The sequence below is a fragment of the Carassius gibelio genome, chromosome B16, assembly GCF_023724105.1.
Source record: "Carassius gibelio isolate Cgi1373 ecotype wild population from Czech Republic chromosome B16, carGib1.2-hapl.c, whole genome shotgun sequence".
Lineage (NCBI taxonomy): Eukaryota > Metazoa > Chordata > Actinopteri > Cypriniformes > Cyprinidae > Carassius > Carassius gibelio.
This window is the reverse complement of record NC_068411.1, coordinates 29,996,496-30,023,669: the sequence shown is the minus strand read 5'-3', so window position 1 is coordinate 30,023,669 and position 27,174 is coordinate 29,996,496. Positions and strand designations below refer to the sequence as shown.

Here is a 27,174-nt window from a genome sequence, read left to right as displayed (position 1 = left end):
GAACTCAATCTTTTTTTCTTTTCTTTTTTTTTCAGGGAAATAACGCTGAAAATGTTAAGTTGTACTCACCACTTAACTTCTCCATTGAAAGTGACTTTTAAAAACAAACGTACCCTGTGAAATATACTCAACAGGGTTATTAAAACGTCTATCTTTGGCTTGATATTTTTGTCGCACAATGCATGTCAGCGATAAACAGATATAAATCTACCTCTTTAAACACTGATGCCTCAAGTTTCAGGTCAATCCCCCAAACTAGCTCTCTCTCTCTGCTGTGGTGTTTGTGGAGGGCTCAGTTTACACTCATACCTGCCCGCCCACAGTGGGATGATCCCGGCGCATCCACGAGCGCGCGCCCCGTTCCTCCGGCGCTCAGTTCAGTTCACTAACGGTGAGACAGCACACGGAGATTACCGGAGCTTTCACTTCTGCATAGAGAGCACGACACACGGTAAGAGCAAATCGAGCACTAGTGAAGAACATCCGATCACATCATTATGCATTAAGCGACTTTATTTTATTCGCGTCATTTATTTTGTTATATTTTCGTGTTCGTCTCGTCATGTGTAAACAAACGGCTTTAGTTTGAAACAACACCGTTCATTCAATATAAACTGTTATTTTCATTTTTTTTTTTATCGCATTTTAAGTTCAGTTTGGATATGATTTGTTTCCGGTAGGCTTGATAATTGATATCACTGCAGATTTTAGTTAGGTTTATTTGGATATACTAGACTGCTATTTTGGGAGCAAAGTACAAATTGTAAATTCTGTGCTTTTTATAAGAGTGGTAGCCTTAATGGATGAAGTGAGGATGTTTTTTTCTTCTTGTAAATGAGAAATTGCCATACAGAAAATGTTTTGAAACAACATTAATGGAGTAAAGATGATAGTTTAGTAAACGAAGCGATTTGTTGCTTTAGTAAATTTGCATATGAGCATGTGTACATTTTACATTATAATGATTGATTTTATTTTATTTTTCTTTATAAGTGTGAATGTAGAGTCTTTAGTACTTTCTTTAGTCTGGCTGGTCGTTAACTTAATGTAATTTTATGTATTTAAAGTTTTTGAAGATTTAAATCTTTTTCTTAAAGGTACAGTGTGCGATTATTGCGCCTCTAGCGGAACCAAACCGAATTGCAATAATAAGTCTAAATTCCCATAAATTCGTGCACTCAATGACACGAAGAAATTACTAGGATGTACCAAATCATTCATACAGTTTAGTCAGGATGCTGACTTTTAATATATTGACCAAAACAATACATTTTCAGAGTGGAAATTGTTGATGCACTATGCATGAACTCTTCTCTCATTTACACTAGACTAGGAAATTTTATAAAAGTTTAAATACCCAAAGTTTACACAGTGCAAGAGTGTTAAATGGTTGGGTTGGTGTTGTAACAGAAGCTTTAAACAAAAGAACAGACTCCACTTCAGGAAAGTGAGGTGACCACATGTGTTTTTGGAAATGACAGATACAGTAGCCTAATAAAACTCCACTAAGCCAAACAGACACAGTTGTACTACTATTTAAGTCTTTTCTCAATTTGTATGGATTTATAGCATAGTTTCTGGAGTTAATGGATGGTTAATGCTCACAGCCCTCCCCCACTAAAGGGCTTTATAGGTTAGGTGGCAAACCATGCACTAACTTTCCACAGAGTCAGCAGAATTAACCACTGAGAACCAGTCTAAACACTCAAGAACTAGACCAAACGCAGAGATTTCACCTGTCTTTGAACCATAAGTGAGGTCTCTTCATACTGGTGTATTGTCTTCCAAACCCAAAAGAGGATAAACACGTGTCTGTGGCGGTGTCATCTCTCTGACGCACCGATGCATGTGAAATGTAAACATCAGCATGATGCTCCTCTGCAGCCTGTCATTATCTATGTTTATTGAGGTCTAATATCTGCTCGCAAACTACAGTAAAGTCTTTGATATATTGCTGAATGCATAAGATCCAAATTATGACCCAAAATACGGCCATAGACGTTCACTCCAAAAGCTACTAGCATGCTTTAATGCACACTTTTTAACAGTGTCAGACCAGGCCTTGGGACATTAGATCTGAAGTGTTGAAAAACACTTTCACACCCTGCAATGAATATATGAATAAATAATAATACATTGCATATTTTTAATAATATTTATTATATTACATTTTTAATATATACACTTATATATAGTATTTCATATTTATATATGTATTATATATATTTCTTTATTATTATTTAATGTAGCTATATATGTGTGTGCTTATATATATATATATATATAACATATACACATACATATGTTTTCAAATATAAATAACATTTCTTATATATTAATAATTTTATAAATGTATATTATTTTTTTACATATATATTTTCATCTGAGTGTATCAATGACAAGATGAATATATTTATATGAATACATTTAATACGATTTTATTATGTGTGTGTGTGTGTGTGTGTGTGTGTGTGTGTGTGTATAAATAACTATCTCTATTTTCTATTTTTATTAATTTTTTTTCAATGATATATTTCATATTTTTTATGCATATTTTTCTCTCTCTCTTTATGTTCGTATATTATTTATATAACAGATCTAGATCTATATTATCAGCTCTGCAGCAGACCTGAGCTGCTTTGAGATGAATAAATGTGAAAGCACTGGGGCAGACGGACGCTCATAACACACGAGAGAAGCCCACAGGCTTCATGCAGTGACCTTTGTCAGTTTTCATGCGATCGGCTGAAAGGAAGCCCACGCCGCTCTGGAAGTGAACCCTATGTAGGGAACACACTTCTCTCTATCGTCTCAGTGTGACCACATCAGTCTCAAGTGTTTCATGCACACAGCTGTTTGTTTTATCAAAAGCCCAAATGTTGCTCTTCTTTCAGCCTTGCATTTTCTCCTCAAGTGCAATCACGTATACAATCATTTCCCCCTAAGAAATAATCACATCTATAGTGTTAATGTGTGGCTGCGTGTTAACAGCATGAAGCTCGGGTTACTAATTAGAGGCTGAAGGTTCCTCAAACTAGTCCCTATATGATTTGTCCCTTCATGATTTATTTACTCACTGCACTATTAATATTAAATGGACAACCTGATGCTATGATGCTCACGGGACGCCTGACAGCTGTGGGAGCGGGTCGCTGATAGTCACACATCCCGTTAATTGTCCCCGGCTCATGCCTCCTGGATCTCTCGTGGCACATGAGGGGCCTGTAGACATCGTTCTGACAGCGCCGGTGTGCACTGATCTTTCCCTTCGCTGGAGTGAGGGGAGATTACGGGCTATTTCTGTGGCACTTTGGGCCTGTTTGTGACCAACGAGCCAGACTAGCGGTTAATGAGAGAGGACAGCTGACAGGTTCAGCGGAGGCTGTGAAGCAAGAGGAAACAGCAGGGAATCACGTGGCTTTTTTAGGTAGAAAGTGAGTGATCGTGAGTCTGGCTTGCGCTTTATTTTTAAGTTCAGCAGTAAAGGAACGACTCTTTCAAGATCTGAGATATGAAAGAGCAATATGTGAGCAATAAATGCTTCCTTTAAGTTGAGAAAAGAGAATGAGAGAATGGATCACTATTGGTTATTTTTGGATATTTGCATTTATTCGTTTAGCAGGCACTTTTATACAAATAAAACCACACATATAAATACAAGCAATTTAATTAAAATGAAAAATTTAAATTTGTTTTAGTTAAATTGGTAGTATATATTTGTACATATTAATAATGAGATATTTTTCATAAATATTTATATTGAAGTCATTTGTTTAAACTATTTATTAACTTAATTTTATTGTAAATAGAACAAAAATATGCTATAAAAACAAATAAATAAATTATATATAGTTATATTCACTGTTATTTACAGTGTGTGTGTGTGTGTGTGTGTGTGTGTGTGTGTGTGTGTATATATATATATATATATATATATATATATATAAGTTATAATACAATTTTTTCTTACATTTTCATATTGACATATAGCAATAAATTATTTATACAATTTAATTTATTCAAATATTTTTAACCATAACAGTTATTTAACTAGGAAGTAAATCTAAGGTACGTATAATATACATAAAATAAAAAATAATATTCATAAATTATTATAATGTATATATTACTACTACTACCAATAGTAATAATAATTTATTAAAAATTATTAATAAAAAATAATAATATTTGATAAATTTACAACCTGGTTAAATTAAGGTTTTATACATATATATATATATATATATATATATTGATTTGTTAAGTGTTTTTGTGTGGCAGTTGCTGGATTGAGGTCACAATGGATAATCAATGCAATATCTCTGGTAGTGTTTTGTGTCATTTGCTGTCATAGAGTGAAAACATGGTGCAGGATTGTTGTGGTGCATGACATTTGATGGTTTGTTGTTAGACAGGACGACTGGAGGGGTCATGCGTCCCTCCCCATCACCCCATCACCCCCGACCCCCGACCCCTTCCACAAGTCACACTTGTTTTAACACTTGAGTCTGTGGTGACCTCAACATGAGCCTGGCACATCACACTAACAGCCGGACCACAGCAGCTTTATCTGAGGGAACTAGAGACTGGTTAATGTGTTGACTGGAATAAACTCAACTACTTTATCACTTGTGATCAGATTATGGCAATCAAGTTAAGACTTAACCTTCCCAATGATCCGTAATGTAATCTGATCAGCGTTTGTGCTTGCTCTTTACTTTAGGCAGTTCATAAAACTCAGTTTTGTGAATGCTTGAAATGCTGCATGTAGATCAGATTATTCTCAGTTAGACACAGATGAGCATGCATAGGCTAGATATATGTATATTAAATACACATTCACATGCACACACACATTAGTCCTCGGGAACAGGTTTTGTAAAGCTTGGGCACCTCGCCTTTCCTGTCATTGCATGGACAAATCTTGAACATTTTCTCTCAGGAAAAGTAAGTGGTTTCCATGCCCCTTTGTGTTTTTCCTTTACTATAATAGACGTGCACAACCTTTAGCACTTCTCAAGGCAACTCCTTCACTTCCTGTCTGAACTTTCCGGCTCTCATGAATGGATTAGATGGAGAAGCCAGGTCCACATTCACAGGAGGATATTCTGTTTTACTCTGGTGAAATTTATAGCTCTTTATCAGGCCTCTGCGGTGTGAAAAAAAGAAAGAACCAAAGCAGTTTATGATGTAACTAATGGAAAAGTAGGGTAAAGTCCACTGATGTGATGTGTGAACGCCTTAACACAACATCTTAACCCTGTAAAGCCTGAAATAAATGAAACAACAGGGAGAACATTTTTGAATCAGAGCACTTTTTGGAAACTTTAGTGAAAATTTAAATAAATTCTTGTTTTTTTATATTTGATTTATCAAGCTGTTATGATACAGGAAGAATATTGTTTAAAGTTAAACTTTTTCCTTAATGGTTAATTGATAGGTCATTATGCCATCTTTTGTTGTTGTTGTTGTTGTTTAGGACACATTTGCATTTTAACTACACATTAACATTTATTGGTTTAGCAGATGTTTTATCCAAAGGGCTTGTCACAGACTCAACAATATTCATAGAATACAATTCTAGATTTATTAGAAAGTTTATTAGAAATATGATCTGGTGAATAACACATAGAAAAAAAAATAATCTTCAAAAATAAAATAAAATAAATATTTTAATTTAAGTAATTAATTTTATTTTATATAAATTATAAATAATTATATAAAACTAATATATATGGACATATTTGTTTTCTTAAAATTAACATTAAATTTAATGCAACAAATACATTTTCTTACAATTGAACTACAACTAATAAATTAACAATAATGGGAGAACTTTGTTTGCTTTTCCTTTTTTTTCTTTTTATTCCAATAATGAAAACTTAAGGGTAATTGTTAATATTTTTAATGAAAATTATAAAAAGCTCAACCTACTGCAGGTATAAATAGCTTTCTGGTCAATATTTGCACAATATAATTATAATACACAACATTTTGTTCTCGTTTTCTTGTTTCATTTTTTTGACTTTCGAGATGAAATATGTTCCTGAAGGCTTTCTGAGACTCATCTGATCACGTGCATTTTCTGACAACCTGCAAATTTGGTTTAAATAATCAAATCTACATTTACACCTGCATTCATCCCTGATCAGTGATGTTGTTAATAGCTGATGTAAATGGTGCCCATTTGTCTGCAGTGGTCGCCCATCAAGTCTCCGGCTCACATTGAATGACAATAGATGCCCACCGGGTCAGTTAAGTGTCCACCTCATAATTTGGAGAGGGTTTAGGGGGGTCTGTCATGTTTTTGTGGCCCGTACGCCCGTCCAGCCTCCACCATCATACATCAACTGCATAATAGCACTCAGGAGATGTATGCTACCTCTGCCTTTGTGCGGAGAGTGTTTGTGTCTGTTGAGTTTTATTGTCACGTGTTTTCTTTCTCTCTGTTTTTCTTTCTAATGAGCCGCAGCATTCAGTCCAGCCTCTTATCTCCACAGCCAGAGGCCTCTATTGTCTGTGCCGATAAATAATGCAGGAGCTGGTCTGTGACGGACGTCCTGAGCCTTTTGTGGTTTTATATCGGAGTCCAACACGGGACCTTTAAATGTAATTAGGCTGCTCAGACTGGGTGGGACAGACACATTCTGCACTGTTTGCGTGTGCTTTTAATTAGGAGCGTTGAAGTTTTATCAACTGGATGCAATAACTTTCTGTTTCAGTTTATGGCATGGACTATAAATAATATGCTTTATTGCCTGGATTGGAAGTGTTACATTATTCCACAACATTCTAATGGAATGGGATATTTGGAATATTTAACCATTTTTAAATTCATGAATTAAAATTTATTTTGACAAAAAAAAAAGTTTTATTAAGATTATGAAGTATATTTTTGCATATTATTATTATTATTGTTATTATTATTGTTATTATTTTCTAAAACAATCAGTGAAGCATTTATATTAAAGTAAATAAAATAAGAATATATAATAATTATATATAAAATAAGTTTTTTCATTATTATTATTATTATTATTTTAATAGTTCATATTAATTAAATATTTAATCTATATACAATTAAATGAATTTAATTTATTATTTAACTAATTTAATAATTATTATTGTTTTTTTAATTGTTTGTTTGTTTTTCAGTTGACTAAAAGATTAAGGAAATCCACTTTTAAAAAGATTTATTTAAAGTTCAATAAATGCATGATGTTTCAAAATTGCTGTGTAATCAAATAATTGTGATCTCAATAAAATAACCATGAACATGAATTATTTTTAATCGAGCAGCCCTATGATGTACATCATGAAAGGTTTAGTGTCCCAGTAAATGTTACACACACACACACACATAAATAAATAACATATGCTGTTTATGTGACTTTTAAACTTTATAGGCAGTTTGAATCATTTTCCATTCGTAATCTAACATATATCAGGATATTAAACCATAAATAAGCTCAATATATTTAGTCAAATGGGTTAAGACTGTCTTTTTTTGGTCGTGTTGCTACTCTACAGTAGATCGTGGCTTTAAATGCAGCTTGACAGAAAACATCTGTTTTCTCTCTGACCTTGTTGGACGACTGTTTTGGCCTCCTCTGCAGGCAGACGGTCTGCCCACCAACTTCACCGAGACGCAAAGACATACCAGCATGAAAGCCAGTGAGATGAGAGGAGGCTGGATTAGCAGGGGTTAATTACAAGCCCTCGAGAGCCACTGCTATTACTGGGCAGTTCAGCCCTCAAAAGAGAGAGGAGCACAGGCGATTCATGTCACTAATTTTATCTCTTTAAAGCCAAAGAGAGTAATACAGTGCACGATAAAAGAGCAAATGCTCTCGCTGATGCTGTGAACACGTGAAACGACTGTAGTGACCCTTACGAAATATACCAATATATTTCTTAAAATATATTGTGATATATTGTAATATATTATTTTCCCTTTTTATTTTCTAGTATTTTATATATTTGAATACATTTAATAATATATTGATGATACATATATTATATAATATATTGCAAAATATACAAATGATTGCCGCTTTCAATATATTGCAATATATTGGAAAAAATAAATATGTATAAGAATACATGCCTAATATATTACATGATATTTTCCAACACACTGCAATATATTTTTGGTTCATAAGGGGATGTGGGACAGATCTCAGATCAGTGCTAAACAGAGACATTTTGCTTTTAAAAATCTTTATTTTGTGTTAGACGCTATATTTTAGATGAGTTATGAGCTTGCAAATCAAATCAAGTTTACATTAAATAAGTTGATTGATGTGGTTCTCTTGAATGAATCAATTGAACCAAATCAGATTGAATCAAATCATCTCAGATCAATGCAAAATAATTTTGTAAAACAGCTATAAAATAGCTTGTATTTATTTATTTAATTTCAGTTTATTGTTTAGAATGTTAGTTTTGGGGGAAACTTTGTGAATGTGAAGAAGTTCATTTAATAGTGTTTTACTCTATAAACTAGGCTATTATTAGCTCATGTCCTAAACACGGTGATCCAGCATTCAAATGGCTTTCCCACTGGTTTGGAAAGATCTATATTAGTGAGGAAATGCATTTACAAGCCAATAATAGCCTTAAGTGCACTTAACTGATGTAGACAAGGATAAGAACAACGTGCTAATTATGAAACACACTACTGTGGCTTAATTTGTGCACCATATTTTGATTGCATTAACCTGACAGATTATATTGATGATTAGTATTGTGCTTAACTCATATTTCGGTAGATGCTGGCTTATGGGGCTGGAAATATAACTAATATTCACAATGTATCTCTAATTCTCTTCTAACTTATATGAGTGGGTTTCAGTAGTGTTTTAATAGTTTATCTGATTTAAACTTAAATAGCAAGAACAGTGTTAGATTTAGTTTCATTAATTGCCCAAATCTGTTTTAATGAATCAGTTCAAAACTGTGATTTGCATTGTCACTCAAGCATGTTTACGGCTGATCCTACATGGCTTTATTAATGTTTTGGTAAAAATATAGGATGGTAGATATTTGTTTATTATTATGCATTGCACATAAAGGAAAATAATAGAAGACTGGTCGGGGTTTTTTTTTTTTTGTTACAAAATTTCAAGTCTATTTGGCTGGTGGTTCATCTAATAAAAACAGTTAATATATTTGTAATATCATTAAATCAAAAGGCCGAAAAATAAAAGCCCAACTGGTTAAATAAGTGTGTTTTCTGAGTTCGTACCTCCTGTTGCTCACTTCTTTTCTGAAAGTCCCTAAATCCAGATCCATCTCATGCTCAACACCTGTTCAGAATTCTTTCCCGGAACTTTCCCAAACAATGGCTGCTTTTCCCGCACTCTCCGACATCTGGAAAATGTTGCAGTTCCCCTTTTGACTGGATTTATAGTGAAGGGCTTCAGAGGAGGTCGAGGTACATGAGAGGTGCTGTATTTGTAGTTTTATCTTAGGGATTTTTTTCTCCTTCAGAATTTGTCTTTGCAGTTATTTTCCTCCCTACTTTAAGTCTGACTACTGAAAAAAATAGAGCTTGGAATTTAGCAGCACACCTGTTTTTTGTTGTAGTAAACGACTGCTATTCATAGTGAAACTGGCAAACAAAGCAAAGTTTTTCCCCATTTACTAGGTCACAAGGACATATTCACTTGAAAATACTGTGTATTGTCTTTTTTTTTCCTGCGAGGGAATATAAAAATAGCACTTTGATGTGTCATGTTTCGAATGTCTTCCTTTACAGAATCATCCATGCAGTCAAAATGTTTTTAAGCTAGCTTTGCGATCAGATTCTTTGAGTTGTAAGTGCTATTCTTAATGGACTAAAACCATGCAGAATCATAAAAACTACTCCAGTGCATCTTAAAGGAAATGTTTTTAATAGGCTGATTTTGGGGTCTCTAAAATATGGACGAAGTCATGCATTATTTAGCAAAGCCCTCAAGGAATGCAAATGTGGCATGTGGGTTAAGCTAATGCTGATGGTGAAGGCCATTACCTCTGCAGTCTGAATGCACATGGTCACAGTTTCCCTTAATAGACTTTCTAAATGCATCTGAGGGTAAATGGGAAAAATTCCTTGTGTAACATTCAGTGTGAATCCAGACTATGTCATGTATATTATGCATATTCATTCAAAGCTAAAATGCACTAAATTTGTACGAGTGAACTGTTATTTAGGGCTAGTTCAATAGGTGAGCGCTGTGAAGTCAAATCAGTCCATGAATAAGCTAATGGCACTGCCTGTGGCCCCAGACATACATTTCTGCCAACTTCATCGGCTCACAAAGGCCTACAGAGACTTCTGTTCATGCTGCCATATGGCCTACGCCTTGGGAGATTGGCTCTCCCTTGAGAAATGCAAAAAAAATAACTCGTTTTTGTTTTCACAGGGCTCTAGGTATAGAAGAAGAAAGACAGGACCTCTGTCTATCAAACTCTGAAGTGCCCCGGTGCCAGCTGTATATGTCAACCCAACCATAACGACACAGGACAATAGAAGCCCAACCCAGAGACGGCTATCAAAAAGCAAATAATCAAGCTCATTAGCGCTCTTCCTTCAAGACGACCTTCTCTGAAAAGATTAAGAGAAGAAAGGAACTAAACGAGGAGGGAAAAAAGGCACTGGCAGCTATTTCTGATGCTCTGTGGTGAAGAGAACATCTCATTTGGGATTTAGGGATTGCAGAAAAAGGATTTCCCCATGCCCTGCCCATTTATCCCAATGCCTGAATAAATATTGCATGGAGATATCGAATCAACCCTTTTCCAAAAGCGTCCAGTAACGAGACTAATTATAGCAAATCCCAACAGCTAGTCTGTTGCATAAACCTTTACAGATTCTCAGATGCCTAGAAATCTATATTCATAGGGATCCTATAATTAGATCCCTAAAATTCAGAGACACGTCAGATCTTGAAGAAGCATCAAACCAGTGGTTTAATCTCTAGAGAGTTTCCTTGTCTTTTTTGGGGCAAGGCAGCTGCTTTGTCCTCTTTAGTTGGATGCATTTTTGCAGAACTCCAAAATGAAGCCATTAACTCCCATTGGTTCACCTTCTCCACTTCGGCTCCTAAACAAGGGGCCTGAGTACCTGCGCAGGCAGATGGATGCCGGAAGCAGGGGACGTTCTGTCAGTGCCGTAGAGCGACTGGAAGCTGACAAGGCAAAGTACGTCAAGAGTCAACAGGTCATCAACACGAAGCAGGAGCCTGTGTTAGTTCCCTGTGCGACCCCTCCACCGGTGCCTCGTCGCAGCTTCACAGTGTCCACACCTTCAACGCCCGTCCTCCCAGCTCGAAATCAAACGAAGCCTTTCTCTGCACCTCTGTTCCCACGGGATGAAAATGAGGACGACTCCAAGAAAGAGAACTGTCGGAATGAAACCGATGAGGAAACCAAGAATCGCAACAATGCAAACAAGCCTCCCGTACCTTCTCTGAGAACTCCGACCATTGCTCCATTAGTTGCTCCACATAGTGCGCCAATAATGCGCAGGAGCAATGGCAAACGCATGCTGCGTCCAGACTCCCTGGTCATTTACAGACAGAAGAAAGAGTGCAAGAGTCCCAGTGGAGGTGGAGAAAATCCCAACGGCAACTTAGAGGTCAAGGGATACAGCTTTGTAAGACGGCTCTTCCAGGGATCTATGCGTGAAAAGAGCGGTGGGAATGAGGCTCAAAAAATGGTGATAAATGAGGAGAAGGGATCTTCCTCTCGAGACGGGGATTCGCGAATGTCTTGGTCCATTGATAAAGACACTGTCGATGGCGGGAATGAGACCAGACGATCAAGCAAATCCGAGCGAGAGCACTCAATGCCCGAGACACAAAACAACAACATTGGTTTTCAGGAGAAGCAGTTGAAAAACTGCATGATCATCAGTTTACGAAACAGCACGGGGAATGCCAACAATAACGACATGGACCCATGGAAGCCAGTCGTTCCTCAGATGCGATCCGATTTGAAACGCTCCAAGTCGGAATTGAGACTACGCTGTTCGCTAGCCATGTCCGAGCAGGAACGCTTCTTCGACTACTGTGGATTGGACCTGGATATGGTGGAAAGGCTCGGACCGGAGAACTTTTTAAATGGGGCAAGTTCAGTCGACACGCTCTCGCTGCTACTGAGGAGCGTCGGAGGCGGCGGCGGCTCGGAGCCCAGCGAGTTTTCCCGACACTCCGGTGAAGGACTTTTCCAGGAGGAGCTTGCCGAGCAGATTCCTACAGGTGTGTCCATTATTGAGAGAAATGCACGGGTCATAAAGTGGCTCTACGGCTGTAAGAACGCAGCCCAGGAGGGTCCTAAAGAGTCTACCGTTTGATCATCACAGTGACCAATCCTGGGACTTTCTGGAGCTGTGTGGAAAACTACGCTGTATTTATTTCACATGAGACATTGTATTTAAGAGATCTGTTTGGCTTTTCACAGCCAGTACGAGAACACTGATGTTATTTTGTGCAAGTCACATATGAAGCTGCAAACCGACACTTCCTTTTATGACCTACACTGTGGCTTTGTTGAAATCGCCCCCTATAACCTCATTCACTATTACAAACATTAGTTTACTAATATAGTCCACTCGAAGGAGTGGGTGAAAACAAATGAGCGAATTTGAAGACTGAATGTGGCTGTGGACTCTTCTGATGAAACTCGTAAATTAATTTGCTGCATTTCTCACATTGTACACGGCCTGTACACTCATTATTACGGTGCATTATGGGATTGAATGAGTACATGTCCACTACGGTTTCAGACTAGTGCACTATAGCGTGTAGGGGGCAATAATGATATATATTTAGCAATTTCATCTCCTGTTCTCTATAAATAGAAAGTGTCATGAGTCTGACCTGTTACTTCTGTTTAGAAACGAGTGTTATTCATTGAGCGTAACTTAAAGAACGTGTCATCTGATTAATAATTTAACATTGCAAACCACTAAGCTTTTTCTCTGGGGTTGGGAAACCAATGCATGAGTGTTAAATGAACCATGTGTACCTCATTTCCAAACTGTCCCAGTTTAGTTTGTGTGTTGCCTTTTTTCCTTAAACGCAGGCGTTGGAACAAACACACAGAGGACCCCTGTGGGGATATTAATGCACTGAATTGGAGAAAGAGATCTGGGAGCTATATCCTGCTATGAAACATATTTTGAACGCTGAGTGTATGTAAAGAAAAATGCAAGGCCTTAAAAAGAAACAAGATTTTGAGTTTTATTAACTTATGCCAAAGAAATGTGCTGCGTACTGATGTACAATATGTTCCAAACCCTATTGAGCCGCCTTGAGAGAATGACGTTCACAGAGTTTGATTTTAGCATGTTGCTAAGCTAATAACTTGGGAAATACTGGGTTAAACTGTGTTTTTAGTAATATTTTTACAGTACAGAACAGAATATATTCAGTGTTGGGAAGGTTACTTTGGAAATGTTATAGGTTACAGATTACAAGTCACCCTATGTAAAATGTTTTACAATTACTTTAGTAAAGTAATGTAACTGATTACTTTTCTAAAGTTCTAACAATGTTTCAAACTGTGAATCGGTTTGAAACACAGTAGTATTTAACACTGATTACTATCAGACTGTCAAAATCCTTCTTCGCTAGAATTAAGATGATAATAATTAAATTTTAAAATCCGACTTGAGTTCGCTCTGAGGTTAAATACAGATTTAAAATCGTAAGAAATCGTTTAATAGCTGAAACTGTTTTTTAAATCAAATCTTTGCATAGCTATGGCAGGAAACTAGAATCCAACAATGCCTTGGACAACCATTTAATCTAAAAAATAATTATAATAATAAAGCATATACATAAACCCAAATAGGAAATAAAATAGTTATCAATTAAGCATGTGTCCTATTCTGTGTCGTAAACTCCTGAAGCATTGGTGTCTCATATTTTAGAGCAGTTAATGCATTTTGGGAAAGAAATCAATCAAATCTGTATGTGTGTGAAAATAGTCATATGTTAACTCGCTTTGTAACTGTAATTGAATAACAGATTACAGTTACATTTATTTTGTAATTAAATGTAACTAGCTACCCAATACTAAATACACTTATAAACAACACATCTTCCATCTTTGATTTTTTTTTTTTTCTGTGCATTTAAGAATTACCATTTTTCATAAAAGGATGCATGATGTGCGAATTTGATTTTGGCCAAAACTCGAATTGTACAAGGGTTTGTAATTTTGCTCTAAACAGCGAATATTCATTTCTGAAGGGGACCAAAGGTAACATTTTAAGGATCAGTCATGGATAAACCAGTACTCTTGGTAGCCGCTCAGTAGGTTTTGGAACAACCGTAGCTGTCTTTTACCATACCTACAACATGCAAATTACTCAATTTCATTACCACATTTGTGAAACTGCATCTATGGGTAAATACGGTAATGCTAAATTATGGTTTTTGGATAATTTGTCCTCAATACAAATGACAGTTCCTGTGGCAAAGCATGCTTCAGTACGCACTTGATCATGCTGTTTCTGTGTTTTTTATAAAGTAGAGGAAGACATAACAGCGAGAGACAGTGTGGGAGACGCTGATGTGTTTTTATATTGAAGAAGACCTTTGAAAGCTCCTCCTGTCTGAATGAATCAATCAGACACTGATTCTCTTTGTCGGTTGGAGGCATTAATCAATCTCTATGATACCACTGATAAATGAAGCACAGGTCAGACTGCGGTCTGCAGAGAAAGAACTGTGATCTTTCCTTTCAAACTTTTTCATCCCCAACGTCCAAGATGCATTCAGTCTTCCAGAGCACCCCAAATCTCTCTCTTGCATCTTTAAATTCTATCTGTATATGTTTCTATAAAGAAGAATTTAGATTTCAACCCAAAGAGATATTACAGAGAAAGTCCTAATAAAATCCTATTTCTGAACAACTGTATGCATTTGTGTTTTGTGTCGCTATAATCTAATTGAATGCAAAGAAAATGTGTTTGCTGCTTAATATTTTATATAATAAATTAAATTCAATAAACATGATACATTCAAAAGTAATAAAACATGACAGTAAAGATAGTTACAAAATATTTCTAATTCAAATAATTATTGTTCTTTTGAACTTTCTATTCATCAAAGGATCACGAAAAATTACATGTATCAATTTTCACAAAAATATGAAACGAATAATAATCAAAAAAAGTTTCTTGAACGGCATATCAGCTTATAAGAATGATATCTGAAGATCACGTGACGCTGAAGACTGATGCTGAAAATTCAGTTTTGATAACAGAAATAAATTACATTTTATCAGGTATTCACATAGAAAACAGTAATTTGGAATTGCAATAATATTTCACAATATTACTGTTTTTACTGTATTTGTATTCAAATTAATGCAGCCTTGGTGAGCATATGCATGAAACAAAATCACAGGGAATCCATGTTTCTCTATAAATAAATTCTTAGCAGTTATCATTGCCAGCTGCTCAGGTGTGTCATATTTCCCAAACCAGGCAAGTGTTGAAGGTGTGGAAACTCTGTAGATGATGTCATTGGAAATAAAAGTGATTGCATGGTCCAACTGTGTAAAGCTATAAATCTAAATACTCTGAAGTGAGCGCTGCATGCCAGCACAGAGCTGATGATTACACACTAGTCAGTCTCCGATTTCAAACACACACAGGAAACACACACAACTCAGTTGTTAAATACAGTATTGTTCAAAATAATAGCAGTACAATGTGACTAACCAGAATAATCAAGGTTTTTCGTATATTTTTTTATTGCTACGTGACAAACAAGTTACCAGTAGGTTCAGTAGATTCTCAGAAAACAAATGAGACCCAGCATTCATGATATGCACGCTCTTAAGGCTGTGCAATTGGGCAATTAGTTGAATTAGTTGAAAGGGGTGTGTTCAAAAAAATAGCAGTGTGGCATTCAATCACTGAGGTCATCAATTTTGTGAAGAAACAGGTGTGAATCAGGTGGCCCCTATTTAAGGATGAAGCCAACACTTGTTGAACATGCATTTGAAAGCTGAGGAAAATGGGTCGTTCAAGACATTGTTCAGAAGAACAGCGTACTTTGATTAAAAAGTTGATTAGAGAGGGGAAAACCTATAAAGAGGTGCAAAAAATGATAGGCTGTTCAGCTAAAATGATCTCCAATGCCTTAAAATTGAGAGCAAAACCAGAGAGACGTGGAAGAAAACGGAAGACAACCATCAAAATGGATAGAAGAATAACCAGAATGGCAAAGGCTCAGCCAATGATCACCTCCAGGATGATCAAAGACAGTCTGGAGTTACCTGTAAGTACTGTGACAGTTAGAAGACGTCTGTGTGAAGCTAATCTATTTTCAAGAATCCCCCGCAAAGTCCCTCTGTTAAAAAAAAGGCATGTGCAGAAGAGGTTACAATTTGCCAAAGAACACATCAACTGGCCTAAAGAGAAATGGAGGAACATTTTGTGGACTGATGAGAGTAAAATTGTTCTTTTTGGGTCCAAGGGCCACAGGCAGTTTGTGAGACGACCCCCAAACTCTGAATTCAAGCCACAGTACACAGTGAAGACAGTGAAGCATGGAGGTGCAAGCATCATGATATGGGCATGTTTCTCCTACTATGGTGTTGGGCCTATTTATCGCATACCAGGGATCATGGATCAGTTTGCATATGTTAAAATACTTGAAGAGGTCATGTTGCCCTATGCTGAAGAGGACATGCCCTTGAAATGGTTGTTTCAACAAGACAATGACCCAAAACACACTAGTAAACGGGCAAAGTCTTGGTTCCAAACCAACAAAATTAATGTTATGGAGTGGCCAGCCCAATCTCCAGACCTTAATCCAATTGAGAACTTGTGGGGTGATATCAAAAATGCTGTTTCTGAAGCAAAACCAAGAAATGTGAATGAATTGTGGAATGTTGTTAAAGAATCATGGAGTGGAATAACAGCTGAGAGGTGCCACAAGTTGGTTGACTCCATGCCACACAGATGTCAAGCAGTTTTAAAAAACTGTGGTCATACAACTAAATATTAGTTTAGTGATTCACAGGATTGCTAAATCCCAGAAAAAAAAAATGTTTGTACAAAATAGTTTTGAGTTTGTACAGTCAAAGGTAGACACTGCTATTTTTTTGAACACACCCCTTTCAACTAATTGCCCAATTGCACAGCCTTAAGAGCGTGCATATCATGAATGCTGGGTCTTGTTTGTTTTCTGACAATCTACTGAACCTACTGGTAACTTGTTTGCCACGTAGCAATAAAAAATATACTAAAAACCTTGATTATTCTGGTTAGTCACATTGTACTGCTATTATTTTGAACAATACTGTACATCTTGTGCATGATAGGAAACTACATACTTTTGAACAGCTCTTCGTCCTACGTCTCAGCTCATTTCTCACTGAAGCTCAAGAGTCTGTTATTCTGAAAGAATGCACACAACATGCAAAGCAGTACTGGATATGAAAAACATATTCCTGTGTTAAACAGTGTATTCAGAGAGTGGGACTCGATGTTATCAAACTGGATTTGATTGGTCAAAAACAGACATTATATACCAGAATGAATTCAGGTGTTTGGAAGAGTCATTCTGAAATGCTTCAGCTGTTAAAGGCAGATAATTATTCTGAAGAAAAAGTTTTATTATTACCAACTTACTTATTTTATTATTATTTGTAAATCCATGTGAACATTAAATCCAGAAAATGAAAACAAATACCTTAATTCTGCATGGAGGCATTGATTAAAAGTGTTATTTTGTGCGTCAAAAGACATTGGTATTTTAAATGCATGCATGTTCTTTTAATCATGAAAGAATGAAAAATGTATGCCGAAATTTATATTATATGTCATTATATGTATATGTCAATATGATTTTTCTTTCTTTTTTTAGAAGAAGAAGAAATTTATATTTTTACTCATCATTTTACACACATTAAAGTGACAGTAAAGACATCATTTTACAAAATAGTTCTATTTTAAATAAATGCTCTTCTTTAACTTTCTATTCATTTTACTATATATTGACATAGAAAACAGTTATTTTAAATTATAATATTTGACTTGGTGATCCTATTTTGTCGGTGTGGTCGGGTTACCCTCTTCCTCTCTTTCCTCTCTTCAGACACACATGTGAATGAAACAGCAGTTCTCTTCCTGACGTTCAAACGCTGTGGCCTGCTGTGACATCCTGTTTTTGGTCCCGTCCGTAGTTTTTTCACACGTTTGCTTATCAAACAGCTCCTCTCCTCCCACAGCTGCTCTGGGGTGGACGGGTCCACAGATCATGTTTGCAAACCTCGTCTCGTTCTGACCCATGCAACTTTATCTCCAAGTGTGATGTCAGCAATGTCAGGATTCACAAATTTAGCCACGGCAGACTGACTCAACCCTGCTTTCTAGATACTGGAATGTGCATATAAAAAAGTCGATGATAATAATAAATAACAACCTCTTTGCAACAGTAATCATCCATTTTTCATCTGGGATGAATGTCAATACATCTACAGTACAGACCAAAAGTTTGGAAACATTACTGTTGTTAATGTTTTTGAAAGAAGTTTCTTCTGCTCATCAAGCCTGAATTTATTTGATCAAAAATACAGAATTTTTTTTTAATATTGTGATATGTTATTACAATTTAAAATAATAGTTTTTAAATGTATTATACTTTAAATGGTCATTTATTTCTGTGATGCAAAGCTGAATTTTTAGGATCATTATCACATGATCCTTTAGAAATCACTCTAATATGATGATTCATTATCAAAGTTGGAAACAGTTCTGCTGCTTAATATTTGTTCAGAACATGTGATACTTTTTTAGAATACTTTGATGAATAAAAAGTAAAAAAAAAAAAAAAAAAAAAAAAAAAAAAAAAAACAAACAAACAAAGAAGCTATGTTTTTAAAATATAAATATTTTGTAATAACAATATACACTACTGGTATAACATTTTTTCATTTTTTCTTTTTTATAAAATCAATAGTTTTATTCAGCAAGGATGTGTTAAATCTATAAAAAGTGATACTAAAGAAAATATATTAGATTTTTTTATTTTTATTTTAAATAAATGTAGTTCTTTTGAACCTTTTATTGATCAAATATATGAGACAGCAGAACTGTTTCCAACACTCATAATAAATCAGAATATTAGAATGATTTCTAAATGATCATGTGATCGACTGATGTTACATGTGACACTGAAGGCTGGAGGAATGATGCTGAAAATTATTTGTTTAAAGTATATTCATATAGAAAACTATTATTTTAAGTTGTAATAATATTTCACAATATTACTGTTTTTTTCTGTATTTTTGACCAAATAAATGCAGGCTTGAAAACTTCTTTCAAAAACATATAAAAAAAATGTAATGTTTCCAAACTTTTGGTCTGTATGGTTTTTATTAATTTTTATTTCAGTTTAAATATTTTGTACATAAAGTTAAACTAAATCAAAAATGAGAAATCTTTCCTTGCTGACTGGCTAAAAATAAAATAGGTTAAGTTTATTTCAAGTAACAAAGGTGCTAGTTGACTATAATAACCCTAATATCAATTCATATTTTTATGAGTAAATGAACTACATATTCAATAAAGCATTGCAAATAATGGAATAAAAGCATTTTAGTAGAGTATAAAAGCTACTGAATATCATCGCGTACAATATATTTGATGTTCACTGCAAAATATTAAAATATAAACACATTGCATCACTGACTTTTGACTCATATGCAGTTGCAAAACGTGTTTTTTATTTTAATGTTAATCAAGAATGTGAAATATATAGATTATATAGATATATAGATTAGCACTTCCTGAGCGGAGCTGACGTTTAGGGTATGTTTGCGGGGTGTCGTGGGTGGTCTTGTAAGCACCGTAAAAGCACAATTATACAGTCTCAGGCGCATTTAGCAGACAAAGAGAACGACACACATCTGAACTCTGTCGGAAAAACCTTCTGGGTTCGTAAGACAAAGCGTGCCAAGATTTCCACTCTCATTGTGCCACGGCGGTATAATGAGACTCTGTTCACAATCGCCCTCGTGCACCGTGAGGGAATGTGCATCGGGGTTGTGAAGTGTGCCAAATCTGGCCTAATTCTTCTGGCCCAGCAGCTCTGATATGCCAGAGCCGTGCATGAGTCAGAATGATCTGTCCCTCCATCGGCATAAACAGGCGGGATGGAGGAGAACCTGTCCTGGAAGAGGCCTAAAATAATTCAGATGAAAATAATGCATGATAACAGTGTTGCAGGAAGACTGGGGGAGAACAAACCTGCCCTAAACACAACTGCAACAGGAAGAAATATAAACACGCAACTGCAAAAGATACAGTCTGAGCCTAAAACAGATGTTTTATAGAAGAAAAAACATTTATGTGACATTTATTACTTACACAATACATCACAATTTAATATTGACTATCCATAGATTTAAGACCTTAATAAATGATGAAGCTATTTAAAAGTATGGGGTTCATAAGATTTTAAAAATGTTTTTATGAGTAATGAGGCTGCATGTATTTGATTAAAAATAGAGTAAAAATTTTAATATTCAAAATAAGTGTATTATTATAAGTGACATTATTTTTGATAATGAAAACAGATGCTACTTTATACTTCTGTGTAAAGCGTGATACAATTCGATTAGAAAGTTCAAAAGAACAGCGTTTATTTTAAATTAAACAACATTTACTTTTAGATTTCCTATCTAAAATCTCGACAGTAAAAATGCAGTATAAAATATTAGTATAAAAAATAAGTTCCTAATATCATAGCAATCTTTGCACGTGTGTGAAAGCTTCAAGACTTAACTTGGATGGGCTTTGGAAACCTAAAACTCTTGGGGGTTTCTGGGAGGGTCTGTTTCGGTGCTTCACAAAAAGCGTCCGAGCGCAGGAGAAGATCCGATGGCAGCAGAAGGTCATAAATCAGAGGACAGGCCTTTTCACTTCAGTCTGTGAGGCGTAACCTCACTTCTGTGGGGTCAGAGAGAGAGAGAGAGGGGCTCTGTGGGAACATGGCAAGTGAATTACGGCTCTTTGTAATGACCTCCTGACATCAGGACAGACCTGAGAATGAAGGGCAGAGAGTGGCTGGTGGAAAATCACAGGAAAACCTGACAAAAAGTTTGTTTATTTGATGTTTTATGGATCCCTATATCTTATTTTTAGACAATATGTAATTTTTTTTTTAAATAAAACTATTATTTATTTATTTATAGTTAAAGCTGCGGTAGGGAACTTTTGGCGCTCTAGCGGTTAATAAACAGAACTGCTTGTGGAAGAACATCGTAGCCTGAACTACTTCTCTCTGTTTATGTCTATGAAGAATCACAAAGGTACTGGGTTACTCCGCCGCGGTACCCCCGAAGCAATCTAAAATAGTCCGAATATAAACACTTATTATAGGTGCACCCTAGTGATTCAGGACAGGCCAAAAACACGGTTTGGAAAATGGATTCATGGTGTACTCGCTTATTATATAAATTTTTCTACATTTTGAACACAAACAAAGTTACGGACCGCAGCTCTGATTGGTTGTTTCTTAACGGGAGCGATGTATTTCTGCAAACGGCAATAGGACACTGGGAGGAGCCAGAGGAGCTTTATTTTTTCACAGATTATCTGTCCCATATTATACTGTCAGGACATAATGACAGGTTTAATAAATATGTAAAAAATATTTTTTTACAAAAGTTCCCTAAAGCACCTTAAATATTATCTTTTAAATTTTTCTTTCTAAGTTTTGCAACTCTCAATTTCTGGACAATATGGCGAATAAAATATGTGAATAAAAATTTTCTTTAATTTATTCCGCATATCATATTTAGCCCTCTGATTTAATGTAGCAAAAAAAATTTTTTTTTTGAAAACAATATGTTTATTTAAATATATATATCCAATGGCTTCTTAAAAACATTTTAATAATAACCCCTTTTTAATAATCACCCCTTTTTTTGCACATATTATTATTTATTAGCTTATTACTGTATTACTAACATATTATAACGTATAGAGACCTCGTCTTGTAACTATACTCTAATTACTACTTTGAAAATGATAACGTGTTAAATTACTCAGTTATATAAAAGTAATCAAATTACAGTAATGTGTTAGTAATGCGTTACTGCACAACACTGGACATTTCTACAGTAAACTTATCAGAAAGACACATTTACAACACGCTGCAGAGGCACAAACAAAAGCAGGAATGGTATCAGCTTATGTTTAAAGAGTTTCGAGCTGTGTAAATCTGGACGCGAGGAAAGCCAGACTTTGATGTTATGGGGGGTAAAAAGCCTCAGGAGTAACACGATGCCTAACGTCTCTGTACAAGCAACCCTGAGCAATCTAGTTAAAGTTTGTGTATAAGTCCTGCATGCAAATCAACAAGTTGATTCCATTACAAATAAATCACATTACTGTGTTCCATGTTTTGTGTAAATCAATATCCTTGATTGTACTAAAAAAAAAAGAAGTGGTTTCTGCAACCAGGCATATGAATGCGCAGGTCTGCCATGGAGCGTTTGCCATCTGTGGAGATTTAGAGACTCCAGTGAAGTGGTTGAATTACACTGTAGAAAACCAGGAGGAACATCAGGCCAACAGCTGTGCCATGTTTAGTCCATGTTCAATTCACTATACCTTGACTGAACCATGAACACATTATTTCAAAAGTCATGCCTTCATCTTTCCCCCCTTAAAGCATTTGTGCAAATGTTTCATCTGTAATGATGGTGATTTAACTTGAACTATTGCTACACATCCATCCAACTGTTAGGGGTCAGAAATATATTTGTAATGCCTTTGAAAAAAAGCATATTCTGCTCACCAAGGCTGCATCAAAAATACAGTAAAAACTGTAATATTGTGAAATATTATTACAATTTAAAATAACTGGTTTCTATGAATATATATGTTAAAATGTAATTTATTTCAATGATCAAAGCTGAATTTTTAGCATCATTACTCTTCAGTGCCACATGATCTTCAGAATGCTGATTTGCTGCTCAAGAAACATTTCTGATTATTATCAATGATCGAAAACAATTTTACTTTTCAGGATTCTTCGATGAATAGAAAGTTCAAAAGAACAGCATCTATTTGAAACAGAAATCTTTTGCAATATTATAAACGTCTTTATTGCCACTTTTAATATATTTAATGCAAACTTCAATGAATAAACATTTTAATTTCTTTAAATAAAAGCATAATTGACCACATTTTTTGGATACTGTATTTGGTATTTTTCATGCAGAAACATCTATCTATCTATCTATCTATCTATCTATCTATCTATCTATCTATCTATCTATCTATCTATCTATCTATCTATCTATCTATCTATCTACAGCCATGTTGGTCTTCATTATACTTGGTATTGGATCAAAAAGCAAATAAGTGCTTTTTCATCACCCACGCACCCAGAGTCTGATGAGCCTGATTATAAAGTGCAGTGATGGGCAGCTGGATCTCCATCTAATTTACGTCTGCTTGTCCTTCTCTCTGTAATTGTGAGCCGTTTTCATGGGGGAAGAGTCAAAAGTGCTGTTCCCACACTCTACGCTGGGCTTTAAGGGTATTTCTCCCGGGATCAGGTACTTCTGGGAAGGTTAACGGGAGATTGGGGAAATTAGCCCGCTTAGCTCCAAGAGCTGGAAAACATCCATATGTTTTCCATGGGAAGAGCATCTGTGTTTGTTTGTGTGCACATGTGTATCCCTGCTTGCACTCACGGCGTGTGTAGCGCTCCAGTGAGAGAAGACGCATCAAAGACTCGCTGGGGTGTGACCTCGCCCACAGTTTTTGGGGCGAGCTGTTCTGTATTTAACCCTGGCCAGCGTGACACAGTCGTGCATCCCTCGGCCACAGCGCAGAGCTTTAAACAAACTCGCTGTATCACGATCACAACACGTTTATATTATGGAGCGGCGGTGCCATTTGATCCATGATGAATGAGATTTTCCCTTCCATCTGTGGCAGCTATAGGTGACTGACTCATGCAGACGCTCTTCAAAAGGACCATTTGCTCTGTATAATGAGACACACATCAGCTGTATTACTGAGGTTAGGGAGCTGCCTAGGTAGGGAGTATTTTTAGTAATCACAAATGTTAGTACCTACAAAAAGGTAGGCAGCATAAAGTCACACCCAGTACAATGCATATTTACACTTATGAGTTGCAGATTCATTTTTAAGGATTATTTTATGAATAAAAAACATAATTTATTTGAAATATAGATATTTTGTAAGTATATAGAAGATATAGATAACTTCTAACCTTCTAAAAAAAAAAAACAATAACAAAAATCCTACTGACCACAAACTAGTGTTGTTATTACACTATGGGTTCACTATTTTGAAAGACAATTTGTGAATATTTTAAGCTTCAAAGTGGAAAAAAAGTATGCAAATTAAATGATTGATTAAAAAAAGCGATTTTATGATCACAATTTTATCTTAATGGCTTTTTAATGGCTTCATTTTACCAGTTTTTTATTAAGATTTAAATATAAACATAGATTATTTGAGGGCAGCCTTTTTGTAAGCTGTAGGCAACAAATTCTTTAGCAGTGCGAGTAAGATTTAATTACTTGCAACCAATTTCCTTTCCTTCCTAAAACAAGCCTTTTTACATCCATAATTCACTGGCTTCTGAAATTACACTTGATGTATAGTAAGACTTTGCATTTATGTTGTAAGAAAAAAAAAAAAGAGAAAAAGTTTATCAATGCATTAGGGTTAATAACATAAAATGAACCACATTTGAAGAATTAAACCTGAGCTGTGTGTGTATTACTTCAGGGTCAGTTACCCTGAGGAGAAAAACAACACACGCACTTAAGAGCTCAATGGCAATCATATCAGCCACATTGAAAAAAGACCTGTTATCTCAATCTAATCTGTCTACAGCCCACACAAAAGACTGCTGTCACCTGAAGCCTTTCAGAGACCCTCTAAACACACAGGGTGTGTGAACACCTGGACATAAATAGCCAATTATGCTGATTTCTAATGAGCATATCAGCCAAAAGAGTGACCTGTGAACTGTCTTCGTACTTTCTGAATAAACATCCCGGGGTGATTTTCATATCAATGCATCACAAGTATTCAAATACACTCAGGCTGGTACCTCACACCAGAAATAGAGACATGGGAGCTCAAGTCCAGAGGAATTTCATGATGAACTCTATTTGTAATGACTTGTTGCTGACAGTCCGGACAGGAGGGAATGTTTGACCCTGAGCAGATCACGCTATAGGTGAAAATAGAGGCAGATAGTTGAGATCTTCCCTCTGTTTAATGGCGTCTAGTACCAGGCACTGCCAAGTAAAGTGTATATAAACATGAAAAAATCTTCTTTTAATCCTGTCTAGACCGGCTAGCTGTACGGTTTTGAAATACCATGTCCGTTTATTGATGCAGTGCAGTATGGAGTACCTCAAGGCTCAGTACTAGGGACATTATTCTTCACGCTTTACATGTTACCCTTGGGAGATATCATCAGGAAACATGGTGTTAGCTTTCACTGTTTCACTGATGATACTCAGCTCTATATTTCTTTATGGTCCGGCGAAACATACCAGTTGAACAACTAGCAGAATGCATAGTTGATATAAAAAAACTGGATGAGGAGTAATTTCTTACTGCTAAATTCTGAAAAATTGTCTTAAGAATTGATGTTAATTCTTCATCATCAGTTAAGAACCTAGGTGTGCTATTTGATAGCAATATTTCCTTAGAAAGTCACGTTTCTAGCATTTGTAAAATTGCATTTTTTCCATCTCAAAAATATATCTAAATTACAACCTGTTCTAAATGTTCTTTTAGCAGCATTAAACACTCCAAATAGATGCAGATTCCTTGCCACTTCAAGTAGGACTCCAAAGATGGATTTTGTTGATATTGATTTCATTTGACTGGTGTTAGCCCCATAGTGTATTTTTATTATAATTGCATTAAATTGTCCCATAATGGAAAAGTTTGTTTCTGTCAGTGGTTAGGGATTATGTTAAATGTCCTGTCACTATTGTGCTACTAGGTCTCATTTGGACTCCGGGATCCGGGGGAAGGGGATTTTAAGTTATATTGGCAGCACGGGTGCAAAGTAAAGACAACATCCCAAACAGCTGTAGAAACAGTAAATGGACACCAGGTGGATTTGGAGCGGTGGGGAGAGGGTTAAAGACACATTCACATCCTGAAATACAATAAACAAACACACAACAGGCTTTACCATAGCCAATATGTCAGAAAACGAATAAAGTTCCAATACCTGCTCCCTACAACAAAACAATTGTTATGTTCAGGCAAGTTGACATATCAGGAGTTGACTTGCATATGTAAAATAAAATAAAATAAAAAACTGTCATAGAAGACAGATCATCAAGCTCATTATAGCGCCCCTTCAGACAATACTGAGAATGCAACACAATTCAGAACAAAACATTGATAATGCATAAATGTTATAGCTTGTTGCATATGTTCCAATATATGCTATTTTATTTTAGTGTTATTTATTTATATACTATTATAGTATTTATTGATATTTTGAATTTAATTAATTTGTATTTTTAATGTGCTTTTTATTCGTTTTTTTAAAGTGTAATTTTAATCAGGTTTTTTTTTTATTATGTATTTTTAGCTTTATTTTTATTTCAGTTTTAATTTTATTTTACCTTACATTTATTTTAGTTAGTTGCCAAGGTAACATTTCTCATTTTCATTTTTGTTTTCTTTTGTAAAGTTTTTAATCTAATATAATTGTTTCATATTAATTCCTGTTTAATAATTTTCATATAATTTAACTATTAACATTTTATGTATTATTTAATTAATTTCAATTAAAAAAAGATTTAATAATTTTAGTTTAACACTAACACTGACCTGTTCCCATTTCAGGCCTGTACAGGCAGTATGTAAGAGTGCAAACATCAATATTCATGTTCATGGGCAATACATAAATAACTAAATCAATATTGATTTTTGAATGAGTGTCATGGGAAAAAAAAGCTCACCTCCCATGATTCCCATTTGCTTCCCATCAAGCGTCACCCAGAGTCTGACGTCTACAGTAAAACTGACGAATAACATACAGACAAATCTGAAACATTCTCAGCTCTCTTGCACGTAAATAGGTCACATAAATAACTTACAAAGAAACATGCTGATTGTATCACTTTAGAAGA

General features: G+C 35.4%; 1 protein-coding gene across 1 annotated transcript; it reads left to right on the top strand.

The window, feature by feature from the left end:
- The first annotated feature begins 322 nt into the window (after positions 1 to 322).
- Positions 323 to 14,908, top strand: fam110d (family with sequence similarity 110 member D). The gene is made up of 2 exons (XM_052577465.1): positions 323 to 451; positions 10,410 to 14,908. Exon 2 carries the CDS (start codon positions 11,045 to 11,047, stop codon positions 12,338 to 12,340), a length of 1,296 nt encoding a protein of 431 aa, XP_052433425.1. The 5' UTR covers positions 323 to 451; positions 10,410 to 11,044; the 3' UTR covers positions 12,341 to 14,908.
- Positions 14,909 to 27,174: the final 12,266 nt, after the last annotated feature.

Excerpts from the sequence above, each read along its gene's own strand:
- fam110d (XM_052577465.1), top strand. The coding sequence starts at position 11,045 with ATGAAGCCATTAACTCCCATTGGTTCACCTTCTCCACTTCGGCTCCTA.